This window comes from Hypomesus nipponensis, chromosome 25 (assembly GCF_054491055.1).
Source record: "Hypomesus nipponensis isolate SF chromosome 25, ASM5449105v1, whole genome shotgun sequence".
In the NCBI taxonomy this organism is placed as follows: Eukaryota; Metazoa; Chordata; class Actinopteri; order Osmeriformes; family Osmeridae; genus Hypomesus; species Hypomesus nipponensis.
Window position 1 is genome coordinate 2013081 of NC_140385.1, and position 13615 is coordinate 2026695.

The following is a 13615-nucleotide window of genomic DNA, read 5'->3' on the forward strand; positions in this document are numbered from 1 at the left end:
CAAAACAAGTCTTATGAAATAATCACTCAGTAGTCACGGCATCCGACCTGTCTGTGCTTGAGCGTAACCATGGCAGTGTGTTCCGGAACCCTCGTGTCCCTACCTTCCAGTGGGCGGGACCCCGCCGACCCCCCCTGCAGCTGTGCTTTCATGATCCTCTTTGATTGACAGCTGCACCGCCCACTCCCTGGGGAAGGCATCCTGGTTGTGACCATATAAGGAGTTTGGGAGCGCTCAGCTAGGAGACCTGGGCACCTGAAGGTGAGCAAGTCTGCCTACATAGTCACACACACACACACCGTTAAATCCATGGTGATTCACACACACACAAGGTTAAATCCATGGTGATTCACACACTCACAGTGTTGACGATACTGAACACATCCAAGTCCTTTAAGACACTTTTAAGTGTGTGTGTATGTCGACAAGGCTGTGCTTGCTAAAATGATGCGCTAACCACTGATGATTCAACACCGGCCTCATGCAACTACACACGCGCCACACACACTACACTCTTCAAACACAAGGTCCCACCTAGACACACTGTTTACCTGTAGAGGAGTCTCTTCTGGGCAGCCTGGCTGAGGAGCGCCTGAGCTCTGATCCTGAGAGCTGGGCTGTTGTGTGTGTGTGTGTGCGCTCTGGTCACGGCAGGGTTAAAGACAAGAGGACAGTGTGTGTGTGCGCTCTGGTCACGGCAGGGTTAAAGACAAGAGGACAGTGTGTGTGTGCGTGCTCTGGTCACGGCAGGGTTAAAGACAAGAGGACAGTGTGTGTGTGCGTGCTCTGGTCACGGCATGGTTAAACACATGAGGAAAGGGTGTATCCAGGATTAATTGCACTCAGAGCTCAGATGTGAGAGGAACCAGATCACACACACCGTAGCACACGCAAGGTAAGATCTTTCTCTGTCCTCTCTCTCTCCTCTCTCTCAATTCAATTACATATGCTTTACTGGCATGAATGTTCATATCTAAAATGTTGTCTCTGTCTCTTAAATGTTCTGTCTATCACTTTCTTTATCTTTCTATCTCTCTCTGGTTGTTCCTTCTGTTTAGTGTTTGTCAGTCACTGTAAGAGCTGTGAACTTGTGTGATTTCACCACAGATATGTGTGTGTGAGACAGCAGGTCAGGTGGTTGGTTTTTCACTGCTGGTTGTGTGTCTTTGTTCTGTGTGGGTTCTGTTGACAGAGAACAGCAGAACCCTGTCTTCTCCTCCTGAACTGTTTGGACACGTAGCTATCCACAGAACCTTTAGAAACAGCGTAGAACATTGTAGTGGAACCCTCTGAAACATTATGGTCCCATCTAAGTTGGACACATATCTGCATTCAGAACCATTTGGAACCATGCAGAACCTCTGTAGAACTGTCCCTCAGCTGTGGAACTTTCAGTAGAGGAACCATCAGTAGAGGAACCATCAGTAGAGGAACCTTCTGAAAGGCCAGGGTTCCGGTTGGAACAGTTTGGCTTGTCTTTGTCCTGCAGAGTGTGTTTGGTGTCAAAGTCTGGATGAGGCTAGCCTCTGCCTTATCTCTGCCATAAATTAGACAGAGAGAGAGACAGAGAGAGGGCGTAGTGTGTGTGTGTGAGAGAGAGACAGAGAGAGGGCGTACTGTGTGTGTGTGAGAGAGAGACAGAGAGAGGGCGTACTGTGTGTGTGTGAGAGAGAGACAGAGAGAGGGCGTACTGTGTGTGTGTGAGAGAGAGACAGAGAGAGGGCGTACTGTGTGTGTGTGAGAGAGAGACATATGCCAGATTAGAAAACACCATGTCCCCAGTAAATTACACATACATACATACATACATACATACATACATACATACATACATACATACACAAACACACATCGTACGTATCAAAAAAAGCACATATACCCAAGAACACACACATTCAAGTGAATTTGATTAAATTAGAAGTATGTAAAACAATTACAAGTAATTATGTTTGTGACGTAAGCAAAACGAGTTATTCTGATCGTTCTGTTTTTGTTGTCTTGTGATCTTTTAACATTGTCGCCTCTAGCTGGGACATGGGGGTGGGAGGGGAGATGGGGTGGTGATATGGGGGGGGGGGGAGATGGGGTGGTGATATGGGGTTTCACATCTCGTCCTTCTGCATTCCTCTTTCCTCTTTCATTTGTCTCCTTCCTTCATCATGCTTTATCTCTCCATCAGAATTCCCCCTGTTCTTCTCCTCTCCTCTCTCTCAGGTATGACATCATTTACAGCACGGCGACTTACATAATCACTCGTCTGTTCACCCCCTTCTCAGATCACGTCACCTGCTGAGCCGGACGGAGAGAACGGCTGACGAGAGAGAGAGAGAGAGAGAGAGAGAGAGAGAGAGAGAGAGAGAGAGAGAGAGAGAGAGAGAGAGAGAGAGAGAGAGAGAGTAGAGAGAGAGAGAGAGAGAGAGAGAGAGAGAGAGAGAGAGAGAGAGAGAGAGAGAGAGAGAGAGAGAGAGAGAGAGAGAGAGAGAGAGAGAGAGAGAGAGAGAGAGAGAGAGAGAGAGAGAGAGAGAGAGAGAGAGAGAGAGAGAGAGAGAAAACGAGAAATACAGAGAGAGAGAAAAAGCAAGAAAGCAAGGAAGACAGAGAGAGAGGTAAGATGACGATTGGGAAGAGTTCCAAAAAAAGCTTGGCCCGTAGTTCCCTCCGCTCTCCCAAGTTCCTGGACAAGTCTGACGGCTTCTACGGACGTCTGGATGAGCCGGAGACCGAGCCGTCCAGAGCTGCGGAGGAGCCGGGGAGGGAGGGGGGCAACGGGGCCAAGCCGTGCCCAGCCGAGGAGCCCCGTGCTGGGCCAGAGGAGGGGGCCGGAGACCCCGGAGTGGTGGACTTCCACCAGGGTATGATGGAGGACGACGGTGCCTCGCTCATCCACCGCGAACCGGCTCGTCTCAGCAGTCGCTGGAGGAGGAGCTCCCGGAGGAGGAAGAGGGAGGCCAGGCCCGCAGAGGAGCAGCCCAGGGTGGAGGGGCCGAGCCTGGGCACGGAGGTGGAGACGGAGGGCCCCGTCATTGAGGTCTCTCTGGAGATGGAGGGAGTGATGGAGGGACAGAGGGCCGGGCTAGAGCCCAGCCTCGTTCACTTCACCGTCAGGGCAGAGGCGGATGACCAGGTCCTCATCAAGGAGAAGAGAGGGAGGGAGGACGAGGAGGGGAAGGAGGAGGAGGAGGAGAGGAAGACCAGGGGGCAGAAGGAGGAGATGAAGGTGGTGAAGAGAAGCACGCTCAGGAACTACCGTAAGGTGAGACATGAGTGTGTGTGTATGTATGAAAGAGAGTTAAAGTGAGTGGGAGATAGATTGAAAGAGAGTGGGAGATAAAGAGAGTCTTTATGTTTACCTCATACAGTAGCACATCTCTCTTCTCTCTCCTCCTGACACATTCTCCACTGGGTTATTGACCAGAGACCCTAGTTACACTTTAACAGAGAGGACGAGGACAGGGGGAGAGGAGATGGGGCGAGGAGAGGGGGAGAGGAGGGGGGGCGAGGAGAGGGGGAGAGGAGAGGGGGCGAGGAGAGGGGGAGAGGAGGAGGGGAGGAGGAGGAGAGGCATTACGTGTCTGTCTGGAATTCATAGCGTGGAACACCGGACTAAAGTTCAACTAATGTTCCACGAGGCGATAACTGTCCTCGAAATACAAAACTTTAGTAGTCATTTATGGTGTTTCATTTGCACAACCTCCTGATAGACGTTTATGGCTGTACGCCTCTGTGTTAACCCAGGTGGTGATCTGCTATCTTAAAACATTCTACCCTGCTCTGTTTGTGCACAATGCTCTGCTATTCTCTACGCTCTCTCTCTCCTCTTCTCCCCTTCTCTCTCTCTCCTCTTCTCCCCTTCTTTCTCTCTCCTCTTCTCTCTCCCTTTAACTTGATACACCTGCCTCCCTCCTCCTCCTCTCCCTCCCCCTCCTCTCCCTCACCCTCCTCTCCCTCCCCCTCCTCTCCCTCCCCCTCCCCCTCTTTATCTTCCTCTCCGATTGAGTTGTTTACGCAGGGAGGGAAGAGATACAGTGTGCAGGGGCATCCCACACACACACATTCACACACACATTCACACACACATTCACACACACAAACACGCACAGTGCTCTTGGTCACTGACCTTGTGTCAAGGTTCTTTAGCGGTTTGACAGGATTGACATTCCTTTGCAGTATCAGTTTACCACATCAGGAGTTTTAGCCCCGCCCCTTAGATCCACCTACTCAGACATTCCGCGTCACCATGGCGATGGCATGTTCACCTGTCCAAGGCCCGTCCTCCAAAGCAAACATTGTTGAAACACACACGCTTACCTGGGGGTCGGTTCATGTCCGCCCCGCGCTGTCACCTTTCACCTGGAGAAACAGACAGTTTGTGGACCCCTGATCAGGTGTAGAGACTGATGAGGGGTGTTGACTGAAGACCTGATCAGGTGTGTCAGTCGATAGAGACTCTGATGAGGGATGTTGACCGTAAACCTATGTGTGTTTGTCCTGTTCCTTCAGGCTTTCGACCGAGCGTTACGTCGAGGGTGGGAGACGTTCGTCGCCAACCTGCACAGTGTGACCCTCACCCCGGTGACACCCTCCTCTTCATCATCATCATCATCATCACCTTCCTCCAAGAAGAGAAGCCCCTCCTCTATTTTGGGGGAGTACAGATAACGGACCCCAAACCAATCACATCACCTCAGTCTTCGTAATCTCTAATCTGTAATGTTTGAATTACCCTCATCTTGACAATAGCAACCCAAAAAAGAACGGGTTACCACGGAAACACAGTGGTGTTTGTGGTTGTGATTTTCCGGACCAATCGCTGAAGACCTTGTTCCTGTCAGGTGGAGGGCGAGGGGCTGATAATGACCGATAACAATCAGTTGGCTGATCAGTGATCAATAGTAATGGATTTGGACGGCCGCAAAGGACATGCATGTCTGGACTAGAACGCTTGTTGACGCCTGTGTCACCGTGGCAACGGTGGCTATGGGAGATATAGGAAGAAAAAAAAAGTATAATTTTGTTATTTTTGCTTTGTTTACTCTTCCTCGCCTCTCCGGTTTGAAGTTTAACTTTTCTGTCGCTGGATGCTGTTCCTAGGAAGGTTACAGTTGATTAACCTGAAGATGTGTGCGTCTGGGAGAAGGAGACAGGGAGAATGAGAGGGAGTGAGAGAGGAGAGGGAGAGAGATAGAGAGAGACAGAGAGAGACAGAGAGAGGGAGAGACAGAGAGAGAGAGAGAGATAGAGAGAGATAGACAGGGAGAGAGAGAGAGAGAGAGAGAGAGAGAGAGAGAGAGAGAGAGAGAGAGAGAGAGAGAGAGAGAGAGAGAGAGAGAGAGAGAGAGAGAGGTTATTGAAGCATGAGAACAGCCATTACACACTTTAAGTGTGTTTATGTGAGACTGTACTGTATGCAGTGAGGATTTGGGCCTATTGAATGTTCCCCATACAGCACTTCCTGTGTGAGTCTGAACTTGAGGGCTTGGACCACTGATCAGACTAGTACAGTCATCATTAGGTTTAACAATCAATATATATGATAATCAATCATCCATGTTCTTAGGTTTGTGTGTCCTCTTATCTGTCTGAAAGGCAACAAGTGCTAGTTGTGTTATAAATGTGTAGCATTTATCAGAACGAAATTAAAATTATATTTGAAATCAGATTTATTTCACATTGATAGAATTATCACTAAGTACATGTACAGTATGTCCTACAATGTGCCTGGGATTCAATTATATGTTGTCATATATTCAACATAGCATTGTGGTAAACTGTTATTTAATGAGTGCGAAAAAAAATGTAGAGCTATTTATATGGAACGGAAAACGTATTCTGTTTTACTCAGTTGTGTTGTGTCTAACGACTGTTGCTAAGGTAATCGCTGAAATACCTGACCAATAAAAATCTGCTATTTGGCATTTTTTGTTTTACGTTGCCGATTTTCAATGAACTCATTCACTAGCTTGTAAAAAAACATAGTACAGCAAAGATTTGACTATTAGCTACACATTAGTTAATTTTGTCGGTGAACAAGCCCAGCTGACTTCTAATGATGGCTCAAATGATGGCTTGCCATCTTTTGATTGTCTGGTTACTCGTCTTGCTCTGCCAGCAAGGTACAGTAATAGTGATTGACAGGTTATTTAACATAGGTTAACATTACAGTAGCTACTTTACAGTCGCTAGTTAGTGCTAGCTATAGGATACATACTAGTAGACTAATCAATTCAAAATCGATAGTAGTATGACAGACAATATACTGTATCTAGTTAATCATATTGTCATATGAACTTACATCCGTGTAGACAAGCTAACGTCACTAGTAACTCACTTGTTACTGGACTATCTGTGATGAAGGATGGTTGTCAATGTCTATCATACAGTAACCAGTGTTGACTACAACGATTTATACTTTTACAATTGCATCATTGTAAAAGTACTGTAAGTTATACACACAAAGAATAATAATAATACTGTGTAATACAAAAATACAAATGTTGGTAATATTTAATATTAATTTTTAAAAAATTTACCCCCCCTTCTCCCATGCTATTGTGTAGCCTATCCATTTAAAACAGGGGTTTTATGGATGAAAAGACAACTGCTTCCAAATTCCTTCCTTGTTTCATGAAATGCTTCCCAGAGTTAACATTGTGTTCCTGCTCTTCCTGGTTAGGGTCACAGAGGTACATCCCCTCGCCACCTGATATTGACCACGCCTTCGCTGCCGAACCATACGAACGTCACTCCTCCCCCCTCTCCTCGCTCAACGATACCTCTCCTGGCTCCTCCCCCCTCTCCTCGCTTAACGATACATCTATTGACTCCTCCCCCCTCTCTTTGCTTAACGATACATCTATTGACTCCTCCCCCCTCTCCTCGCTCAACGATACATCTATTGACTCTTCCCCCCTCTCCTTGCTCAACGATACCTCTCCTGGCTCCTCCCCCCTCTCCTCGCTCAACGATACCTCTCCTGGCTCCTCCCCCCTCTCCTCGCTCAACGATACCTCTCCTGGCTCCTCCCCCCTCTCCTCCCAGGAGGTTGTGTCTGCCCCCTCCACCTCCACCCCCTCACCTCTGGATCTCATCCCCACTCAACTGGTCCCGCCTCCTGTCTACAGCCACTTCAATACAACTGCTGTCCATAGCAACACGGCTAGCGACCCTGACAACTCTGATGAGGACCTGGTTGTGGAGTCGGTGGGCAGAACGACCTCAAGAGACACTGATGATCCTGCCGACCCCGGCCTGACCTACGACCCCAGCCTGACCTACGACCCCTCTGACTCTGAGGAGGGATCTGCAGAGGTGTGGTTGGAGGCGGAGGAGCTAGAAGAGGAGGCCAGCAGAAACTTCATTTCCCACAATGCCACACTCCTCCCTCGCCTCCTGATTGAGTCTGTGACCAATGCCGCTATGGCAACGGACTTTCATGATGCCACACTTACAGAGGCTTCCATGGCAACAACGTATTCTTACTGGGACTCTGATAATACTACCAAGGCCAATGGTAACCATGACGACATCCAAGTCGTTGACGTGGTTGATTTACTTCCTGTTATTTACCCCTTCGACGACACAGTTATAGATGTCGCTGAGGGCTCATACAATGGCGAAGGGAGCAATGGGAGTTGTAGTTTTAGCGGCCCCACGAAGGCCTGTAGTTCCTCTGAAACCAAAATGGACTCTACTGAGTCCCTTGGGCGCCATGGAGATGACGACAACAAGTCGACGTCTGGTCCCGTTAGCAACAGCCCGCTTAGCGACAGCGAAGCCACGAAAGGCCCCATCGCTACTGCCCGTGAGCGCACTCTCCCCTCTAATCAAGACAGCGTTGCTGTGACACCTGATGACATCATCAGCACAGGCCAATCACAGGGGGAGGCACCTCCCACCTTGCCTGTGGCCACGCCCACCCCCCCTGCTTCAGGACATGTGGAACCAGGACGTGGAATCCTGGGCTGGGTCCGAGATCTGTTCCTATGGTGATAGGTCTTAAAACTCTGGAACCTGATTGCCTCTCTCACTTCCTGTTGGGAACTTATGAGGACTGAGGGGGGTTTGGAAATTGTAAATGTAAGATGAGTTGTCTTGAAGAATTGTTGTTTTTTTATGTATACGTTCTATATAAAATGTATTTTGCCAAAGATGTTTCAGTGATACAAAAAAAAAGCGTTGAGCGTTATTATACATTTGTATTTTTATTGATCTTGAGTCATTAGAAACGAGTGTTTTCAGGATAAATACCTCTAACTACTGGATGTTAAAACAAGACTAAGTTGTGGCCTAGTATTTCCAACATTGCGGTGTTATCGGGAGAAAGGAATAGATTACGCTGTGGTTTGTATGCAACTCAAAGAGCTGAACGGAGCTGGGAAATGAGAAGGGTGGAATGAATTGCGTGTGGAAGGGAATCTTTTTGGATATGGATTGTCGAGGAGAATCTAGTGAAGACTGACTTTATGGCAAAACAATCCACCGCGGTAGGGGGCTGTGTATAGACATGGGGCTGTGTACCGGACTCGATCCACCAACCAGAATTCACAGAAGAAGAAGAGTGGGGGCGGCGCCTGGGCCGCATATAAATTCCTGCGAGACCATTTTTCTTTCCACTTTCTTCTTGCAACTTCGGTAAGTAACTTTTTGTCTCTCGTATTTGGAAACTTCGAGTTTGTTTAGTGTGATTACAAATAACATTGAGTGGTTATTAATAGCAAATTCAAACAGAGGTCTTGATTGTAAGACTGCTCGTGCCTTAAAGGTTGGAGATTTCCATGCTGTTCTGCAGCATTGGTGATTGAAGTGGTTAGCTAGCGTTAGCTACCTCACACTTCATGGCGGTATCTTGAGAATCCGTAACCATCTATAGTAACGCTATATAATTTTTACATTGCAACTATGCTTAATGTAATCTTTGTTAGTTTAAGGTCAGTGTGCGTAGAATATTTCTATTAAGTTTTTTCCGCGCCGTCCTGTTTCAGTCGTGAAATGTCGCTGGCTAGGCAGGCTTGTACAATGTCTTCCAATGATGAGAACTCACAGACCTGTACTGAATGACTGTGATTGTACAATATCTTTCTGATGGAAGACATTCCTTGTGTTAATTAAATGACGCCTCCGGTTGACCGCATGTCATTGATATTGTCAACCGGTTATTTTGGCTAGCTAGTCAGCATCACGTGGCTAGCAAGGTTCGATAAACGTTCTCCATGTTCTCTTCTCAGGATGGCCATGCGCAGATTTTGGGCGGCGGTTTCTGCAGAGCAGGTAAATGTGTGACTGTTCAGTGTCCACCATATTGCGGTGAACGAGCAACGGCTATTAAAATCATGCCATAAAGGTTGTTGGTGATTTGGGGTTCGAAGCCGCATGCTACTATGATGATTACCGAACTCTCTCTTACCGAATCATCCTTTGAAGAGACTACTTTACCAGATTCTGAGTAGCGTATTTAGCCATTGAAAGAAATTCCTCTTTATATGAAATGCTAAATGTGTGTGTTCTATTGCAGATGACGAGTTTTCTGCAACCCATGGGTACTCTTACAAGGTGAGCAATTAATAAAGAACTGACAGTAATCCTGTGACACGTGGATCAAGATGATGATTTTATTGACAAGCATATGTCTGAATTTTAGTGAAGCCACTATTATATCTGATGCCGCTATTGCGGTAGTGCATCTCTACCTCAAGGTGTTTCTGTGTCTAACCTGGCTATGTTTACAGGTGGCCATGCTGTGATTTGGGCATTGTGACTTTCTGAGATGTGCTGCAACGTTCCAGTCAGAATCCTGCAGTGGTGCGTTCCTAGGGTTCTCCACTACGTTCAGTTGTGCAGATTTGAGTTGATGATATTTAGAAGACAAGCATATAGCTGACTGTCTGTGATGCCTACCCCTTCATCTGATCTTATCCTGCCTATCAATCCTGGATGCCTTTGATTGTCAAGGTTACTTACAGAGTTCTGTTTGTCTAGGTGCTGACATCAGTGACCAGAAGTTATTCCTGTCAGTCTGGTAAGTTGAACTGTCGCTTGACTGTTTAGTTAAAACTGAAAGCTCCTTGTTTTTTCCTGTCCATGTTTGAAAGGATGAAATGGGCTCAAGCCCACTAACAATCTGGACGACTTTGTCTCATGGCAGTTAGTCACCAAAGCCCTGATCAAACAAGATGGCCGCCTGGTCTCTAGCAGGCTTCTCCGTGCTCCTGTCTCATGCTGCTCTTGGTTGTCTTGCAGGCAGCTGGACATGTCTTGAGGACTCGTCTGAGGTGAGTTGTAGAGACGGCAGCTTTTCAACACCTGGATTCTCCCATCATGCTCCTGGCCCCAGTGTTGACAGACATAATTCATCTTGTCAAGCTTTAAATGTCAGAACCTACTGGACTGTAAAATATTTTCACCGGAGCAGGGTGGGCTGTTAAGACTTGTTTGTAGTGATGAGTTTCTTATTACCGCCCCAGTCTGATGTTCGCTGACTGATTGGTACCGCACTGATTACAAACATTAAGATCAAGTTTGGTTTTCATAATTCACCCCAGAGCTGGATTCTGACCTGTCATGTTTCCTCTCTCCAGCAGGCGGCAGTAGCAGCATGTCTGGGACTGGCAGTGAGGTGAGCTGGGGGGATCCTCTTAAATGCTACTTCCTGTTTGCTTAACTGGGATGTTGACATGATTTTGTCACAAAAAAGTCTAGGCTCTTTGCCCCCGGTCCAGCCCCCCAGGGCTATATTCTGACCCCCCCAGAATACGCTCGCTCTGTTTGGTGCTCCTGTTGGCCCAGGGTGAGGCTTATGAGCCTGGGGTTTGCATATTGTCCCAGGGGTAAGGCCCTGCTCTGGTGTCTGATGGAGGACCAGTGGGGGTGGTCCTGGGTTCTGGCTGGGGGCATTGATCCATTATGACTGAAATACTCCAGGCTGATCTCATCCCTAGAATTCCACCTTAATACTTGATCACCCACTCGTCTTAGTTGGGTTCATTTATCCTAATGTGTTTGCTCTACAGCGTGGCTACATGGATCTATACTACTGATCCTTCCTCCTGTCAGGTGTGTACTGAGTAACGTCTTCATCAAGCCTTTCTCTCCTGAAGTGATGAGTTTCTTATTACCGCCCCAGTCTGATGTTAGCTGACTGATTGGTACCCCTCTGATTCTATACTAAGTGACAAGATGCTTTATCAAGAGTTTCAACCCAGATCTGATGTCTAAAGCTGTCATTTCCTGTTTACAGAATGCTGTTTCCTGTCAAAGATGGCGGCTGGTGCACGACTCCATGGTAGGTGTTCTGTCCTGGTCACCCCCTGCTCTGCGGCGGCCATCTTGTCTGCCTAGTGTGTCCAATAAAGCTGTCTGGTCACTATGACGATTAACTTAGCTCACTTTGAACCCACGTGTAAAGAGATGAACAACTGAGTGATGGAAGGTGTTTCTGTGTCGATGTTGGACAGCTGTGGTCTGGGTCTGACGCTCTGCTCTGTAGGTGTCTGTGGCCTGGATGAGGTTGTGAAGGCGCCGGACTCTAAACATGGGAGGTATGTCTTCTCTCCAGGTGGCCATTTTGTATTTCTGAGTGGCTGTTTCTGCTACTCTGCAGTTTCGCTGATGATCAACTTAGCTCACTTTGAAACGATGTGAAAAGACATGAACTGCTGAGAGACTGCGGGTCACATCAGCACCCTGCTGCTACTCTTCATCTGCAGCATCTAACGAGTCGTTGCTCTTCCCCCTCCAGACTCTGCTGCCCCCTGTGGAGGCCTGCAGTACTACGGCCTCTAGTATCAATTAATCAGGTGAGTTTGACCATGTGTCTTTATAAAGGAGGGCTGGGTCTTGATTCTATGTTTGAATCTACCTTACCTGCCAATCGCAACTAATTCAGTAACCTGCTGGAAATGATGAGATGTTTTCTGGAATCTCGTTCGTCTGAACTCCTGTTGAGAAATGGAAATCTGACTGCAGCAGCGTAGATCAGACATGATGTGGTGTTTGTGTGTGTGTCTGACCAGACGTAAAGATGTCTGTTCTTTCAGGTCCTGTCCTGGAGGATGTGCAGCAGGGCTGGGATGAACGTTCTACATGGTAAGAATGTGTTCAGGCCTTCTCTCTGCAGAGCTCTCTTTTAGTATTTGCTGTACACTAAGGGGGCTAAGTTAGACTAGTTTGATTCTTGAGGGCAGGCAGCTGTAATGAGCAGTATACCTGTTGGATGCACATGTTAAGTCTGAGAACCTACCAGTGTTGACTAGTTGGAAAGCAGGAAGCTGTGTGCCCGAACTTTGGGGGGATAAATCTGTTGGACAGGAAGTGATGTGATTCTGGTTCCTGATGATGACACCCGCACGTGTCTTACGCCCTGAGCTGATCCCAGAACCTGCAAAGGTGAACCCACTGGGGTTGCCGGGGCAACAAGGTGAAGGCCTCGTTGGGGTTACCAACAGTCTGACTGGGGACCAGATATCTGCCCTCACAACACGCCAGGCAGGGGCACTTCCTGGTTGTTGGCACTGGGAAGTCTTCAACACCTGATTGGTCACCCATGACTTCCTGTTTGTGTTTCAGGTGTTGCTTCTTGAATAGCTTGGCACAGTTGTGCTGGAAGCAGGTCTGACTCAAACCAGCTTCTCCAGAGGGGCGGGGCTTCACTGGAACCATGAGGTGTGTTTCCTGTCACTTCACTTCCTGTTGGCTGATCTCAGATGTTGATGATTTTTCCGTCTATCTAAACAGTCTCAGGCTCTTTGCCCCTTGTCCAGCCCCCAGGGCTGTCTTGTTGCCCCCAGTATCCATTCTACTTGGTTCTCCTGTTGGACCAGAGTGGGGCTGATAAGCCTGCACTTGACCACAGGGGTGAGGCTCTGCTCTGGGTGCTGATGGAGGGCCTGTGGGGTGGTCCTGGGGGCTGGCCGTGGGTAACAGACCCTCATGACTGAGAAAGCAGTCTGATCTCATCCTGACTTGAAACTCCTCCATCCACATCATGAAGTCTTCTCTGGCTCCTCTTCTGTCCCCAGACTGGTGGTTCAGGCTTCCAGAAGTCTCCTGCTTGTTCTGAGGTCAGTATTTTTTGATGTGACTCTTTTCTACTGTGCTTTGTGAAGTGATGTTTCTTATTACCGCCCCAGTCTGATGTTAGCTGACTGATTGGTTCTGTACTGATTACAAACATGAGATTGAGTTCATTTTCATGACGGAAGCCAAATGGTGTCTGACCCAAGCTTTGCTTTGCTCTACAGCGTGGCTACATGGATCTATACTACTGATCCTTCCTCCTGTCAGGTGTGTACTGAGTAACGTCTTCATCAAGCCTTTCTCTCCTGAAGTGATGAGTTTCTTATTACCGCCCCAGTCTGATGTTAGCTGACTGATTGGTACACCTCTGATTTGAAACTACAAAAATGGCTGTGTACAACTGGACTACAGACATGTAATCAACCCAGTGGAATGTGTTGCAGGTCTGGATCATGGAGTCATCTTCCATCTGAGAGGGTGGGAGCAGGAGGAAGATTCATACCTCTTCATACTTGTAACATACTTGACTTTAATTTGAACCGACTTAAGCTTTCAGATGTGTAATAAAATGGTCAAGCTTCATATGTCCTTTGTGTGTTTTGAA

At 47.7% G+C, this 13615-nt stretch overlaps 2 protein-coding genes, 1 long non-coding RNA gene and 8 other non-coding genes across 26 annotated transcripts; all 11 read left to right on the plus strand.

The window, feature by feature from the left end:
- The first annotated feature begins 599 nt into the window (after positions 1-599).
- On the plus strand, positions 600-2386 carry LOC146221681 (uncharacterized). Its single transcript, XR_014746710.1, has 2 exons — positions 600-895; positions 2277-2386. It is a non-coding gene; the product is annotated as an uncharacterized LOC146221681 (long non-coding RNA).
- A 144-nt stretch (positions 2387-2530) lies between these two features.
- Positions 2531-5915, plus strand: LOC146221682 (uncharacterized). Its single transcript, XM_084691175.1, has 2 exons — positions 2531-3253; positions 4501-5915. Exons 1-2 carry the CDS (start codon positions 2612-2614, stop codon positions 4657-4659), a joined length of 801 nt encoding a protein of 266 aa, XP_084547301.1. The 5' UTR covers positions 2531-2611; the 3' UTR covers positions 4660-5915.
- LOC146221683 (uncharacterized) lies at positions 5894-13593 on the plus strand. 16 transcript variants are annotated; one of them, XM_084691160.1, is made up of 17 exons: positions 5894-6113; positions 6674-8631; positions 9225-9267; positions 9512-9549; positions 9726-9798; positions 9976-10015; positions 10142-10268; positions 10575-10612; positions 11007-11049; positions 11234-11278; positions 11483-11534; positions 11735-11792; positions 12033-12081; positions 12562-12657; positions 12736-13055; positions 13236-13278; positions 13455-13593. In XM_084691160.1, the coding sequence occupies exons 1-2, from the start codon at positions 6047-6049 to the stop codon at positions 7987-7989; spliced, it is 1383 nt and encodes a 460-aa protein (XP_084547286.1). In that variant the 5' UTR covers positions 5894-6046; the 3' UTR covers positions 7990-8631; positions 9225-9267; positions 9512-9549; positions 9726-9798; positions 9976-10015; positions 10142-10268; positions 10575-10612; positions 11007-11049; positions 11234-11278; positions 11483-11534; positions 11735-11792; positions 12033-12081; positions 12562-12657; positions 12736-13055; positions 13236-13278; positions 13455-13593. The 16 variants fall into 16 exon arrangements, with proteins under 16 accessions (XP_084547286.1, XP_084547289.1, XP_084547290.1 ...); XM_084691163.1 differs by having other exon boundaries at positions 10578-10612; XM_084691164.1 differs by having other exon boundaries at positions 10237-10268; positions 11402-11534.
- Positions 10427-10500, plus strand: LOC146221684 (small nucleolar RNA SNORD31). Its single transcript, XR_014750703.1, has one exon. It is a non-coding gene; the product is annotated as a small nucleolar RNA SNORD31 (small nucleolar RNA).
- Positions 11088-11158, plus strand: LOC146221685 (small nucleolar RNA SNORD31). The gene has a single exon (XR_014750701.1). It is a non-coding gene; the product is annotated as a small nucleolar RNA SNORD31 (small nucleolar RNA).
- Positions 11357-11420, plus strand: LOC146221686 (small nucleolar RNA SNORD29). Its single transcript, XR_014750707.1, has one exon. It is a non-coding gene; the product is annotated as a small nucleolar RNA SNORD29 (small nucleolar RNA).
- LOC146221687 (small nucleolar RNA SNORD29) lies at positions 11597-11660 on the plus strand. The gene has a single exon (XR_014750706.1). It is a non-coding gene; the product is annotated as a small nucleolar RNA SNORD29 (small nucleolar RNA).
- LOC146221688 (small nucleolar RNA SNORD30) lies at positions 11891-11960 on the plus strand. Its single transcript, XR_014750705.1, has one exon. It is a non-coding gene; the product is annotated as a small nucleolar RNA SNORD30 (small nucleolar RNA).
- LOC146221689 (small nucleolar RNA SNORD22) lies at positions 12323-12453 on the plus strand. Its single transcript, XR_014750704.1, has one exon. It is a non-coding gene; the product is annotated as a small nucleolar RNA SNORD22 (small nucleolar RNA).
- Positions 13093-13164, plus strand: LOC146221690 (small nucleolar RNA SNORD31). The gene has a single exon (XR_014750702.1). It is a non-coding gene; the product is annotated as a small nucleolar RNA SNORD31 (small nucleolar RNA).
- Positions 13315-13388, plus strand: LOC146221691 (small nucleolar RNA SNORD31). Its single transcript, XR_014750700.1, has one exon. It is a non-coding gene; the product is annotated as a small nucleolar RNA SNORD31 (small nucleolar RNA).
- Positions 13594-13615: the final 22 nt, after the last annotated feature.

What these genes read in the sequence shown, in the direction of transcription:
- LOC146221682 (XM_084691175.1), top strand. Translation starts at nt 2,612, where the DNA reads ATGACGATTGGGAAGAGTTCCAAAAAAAGCTTGGCCCGTAGTTCCCTC. An exon ending in CGCTCAGGAACTACCGTAAG is followed by an intron (nt 3,254 to 4,500) that starts GTGAGACATGAG and finishes CTGTTCCTTCAG; the next exon opens with GCTTTCGACCGAGCGTTACG.
- LOC146221683 (XM_084691160.1), top strand. Translation starts at nt 6,047, where the DNA reads ATGATGGCTCAAATGATGGCTTGCCATCTTTTGATTGTCTGGTTACTC. An exon ending in CGTCTTGCTCTGCCAGCAAG is followed by an intron (nt 6,114 to 6,673) that starts GTACAGTAATAG and finishes CTTCCTGGTTAG; the next exon opens with GGTCACAGAGGTACATCCCC.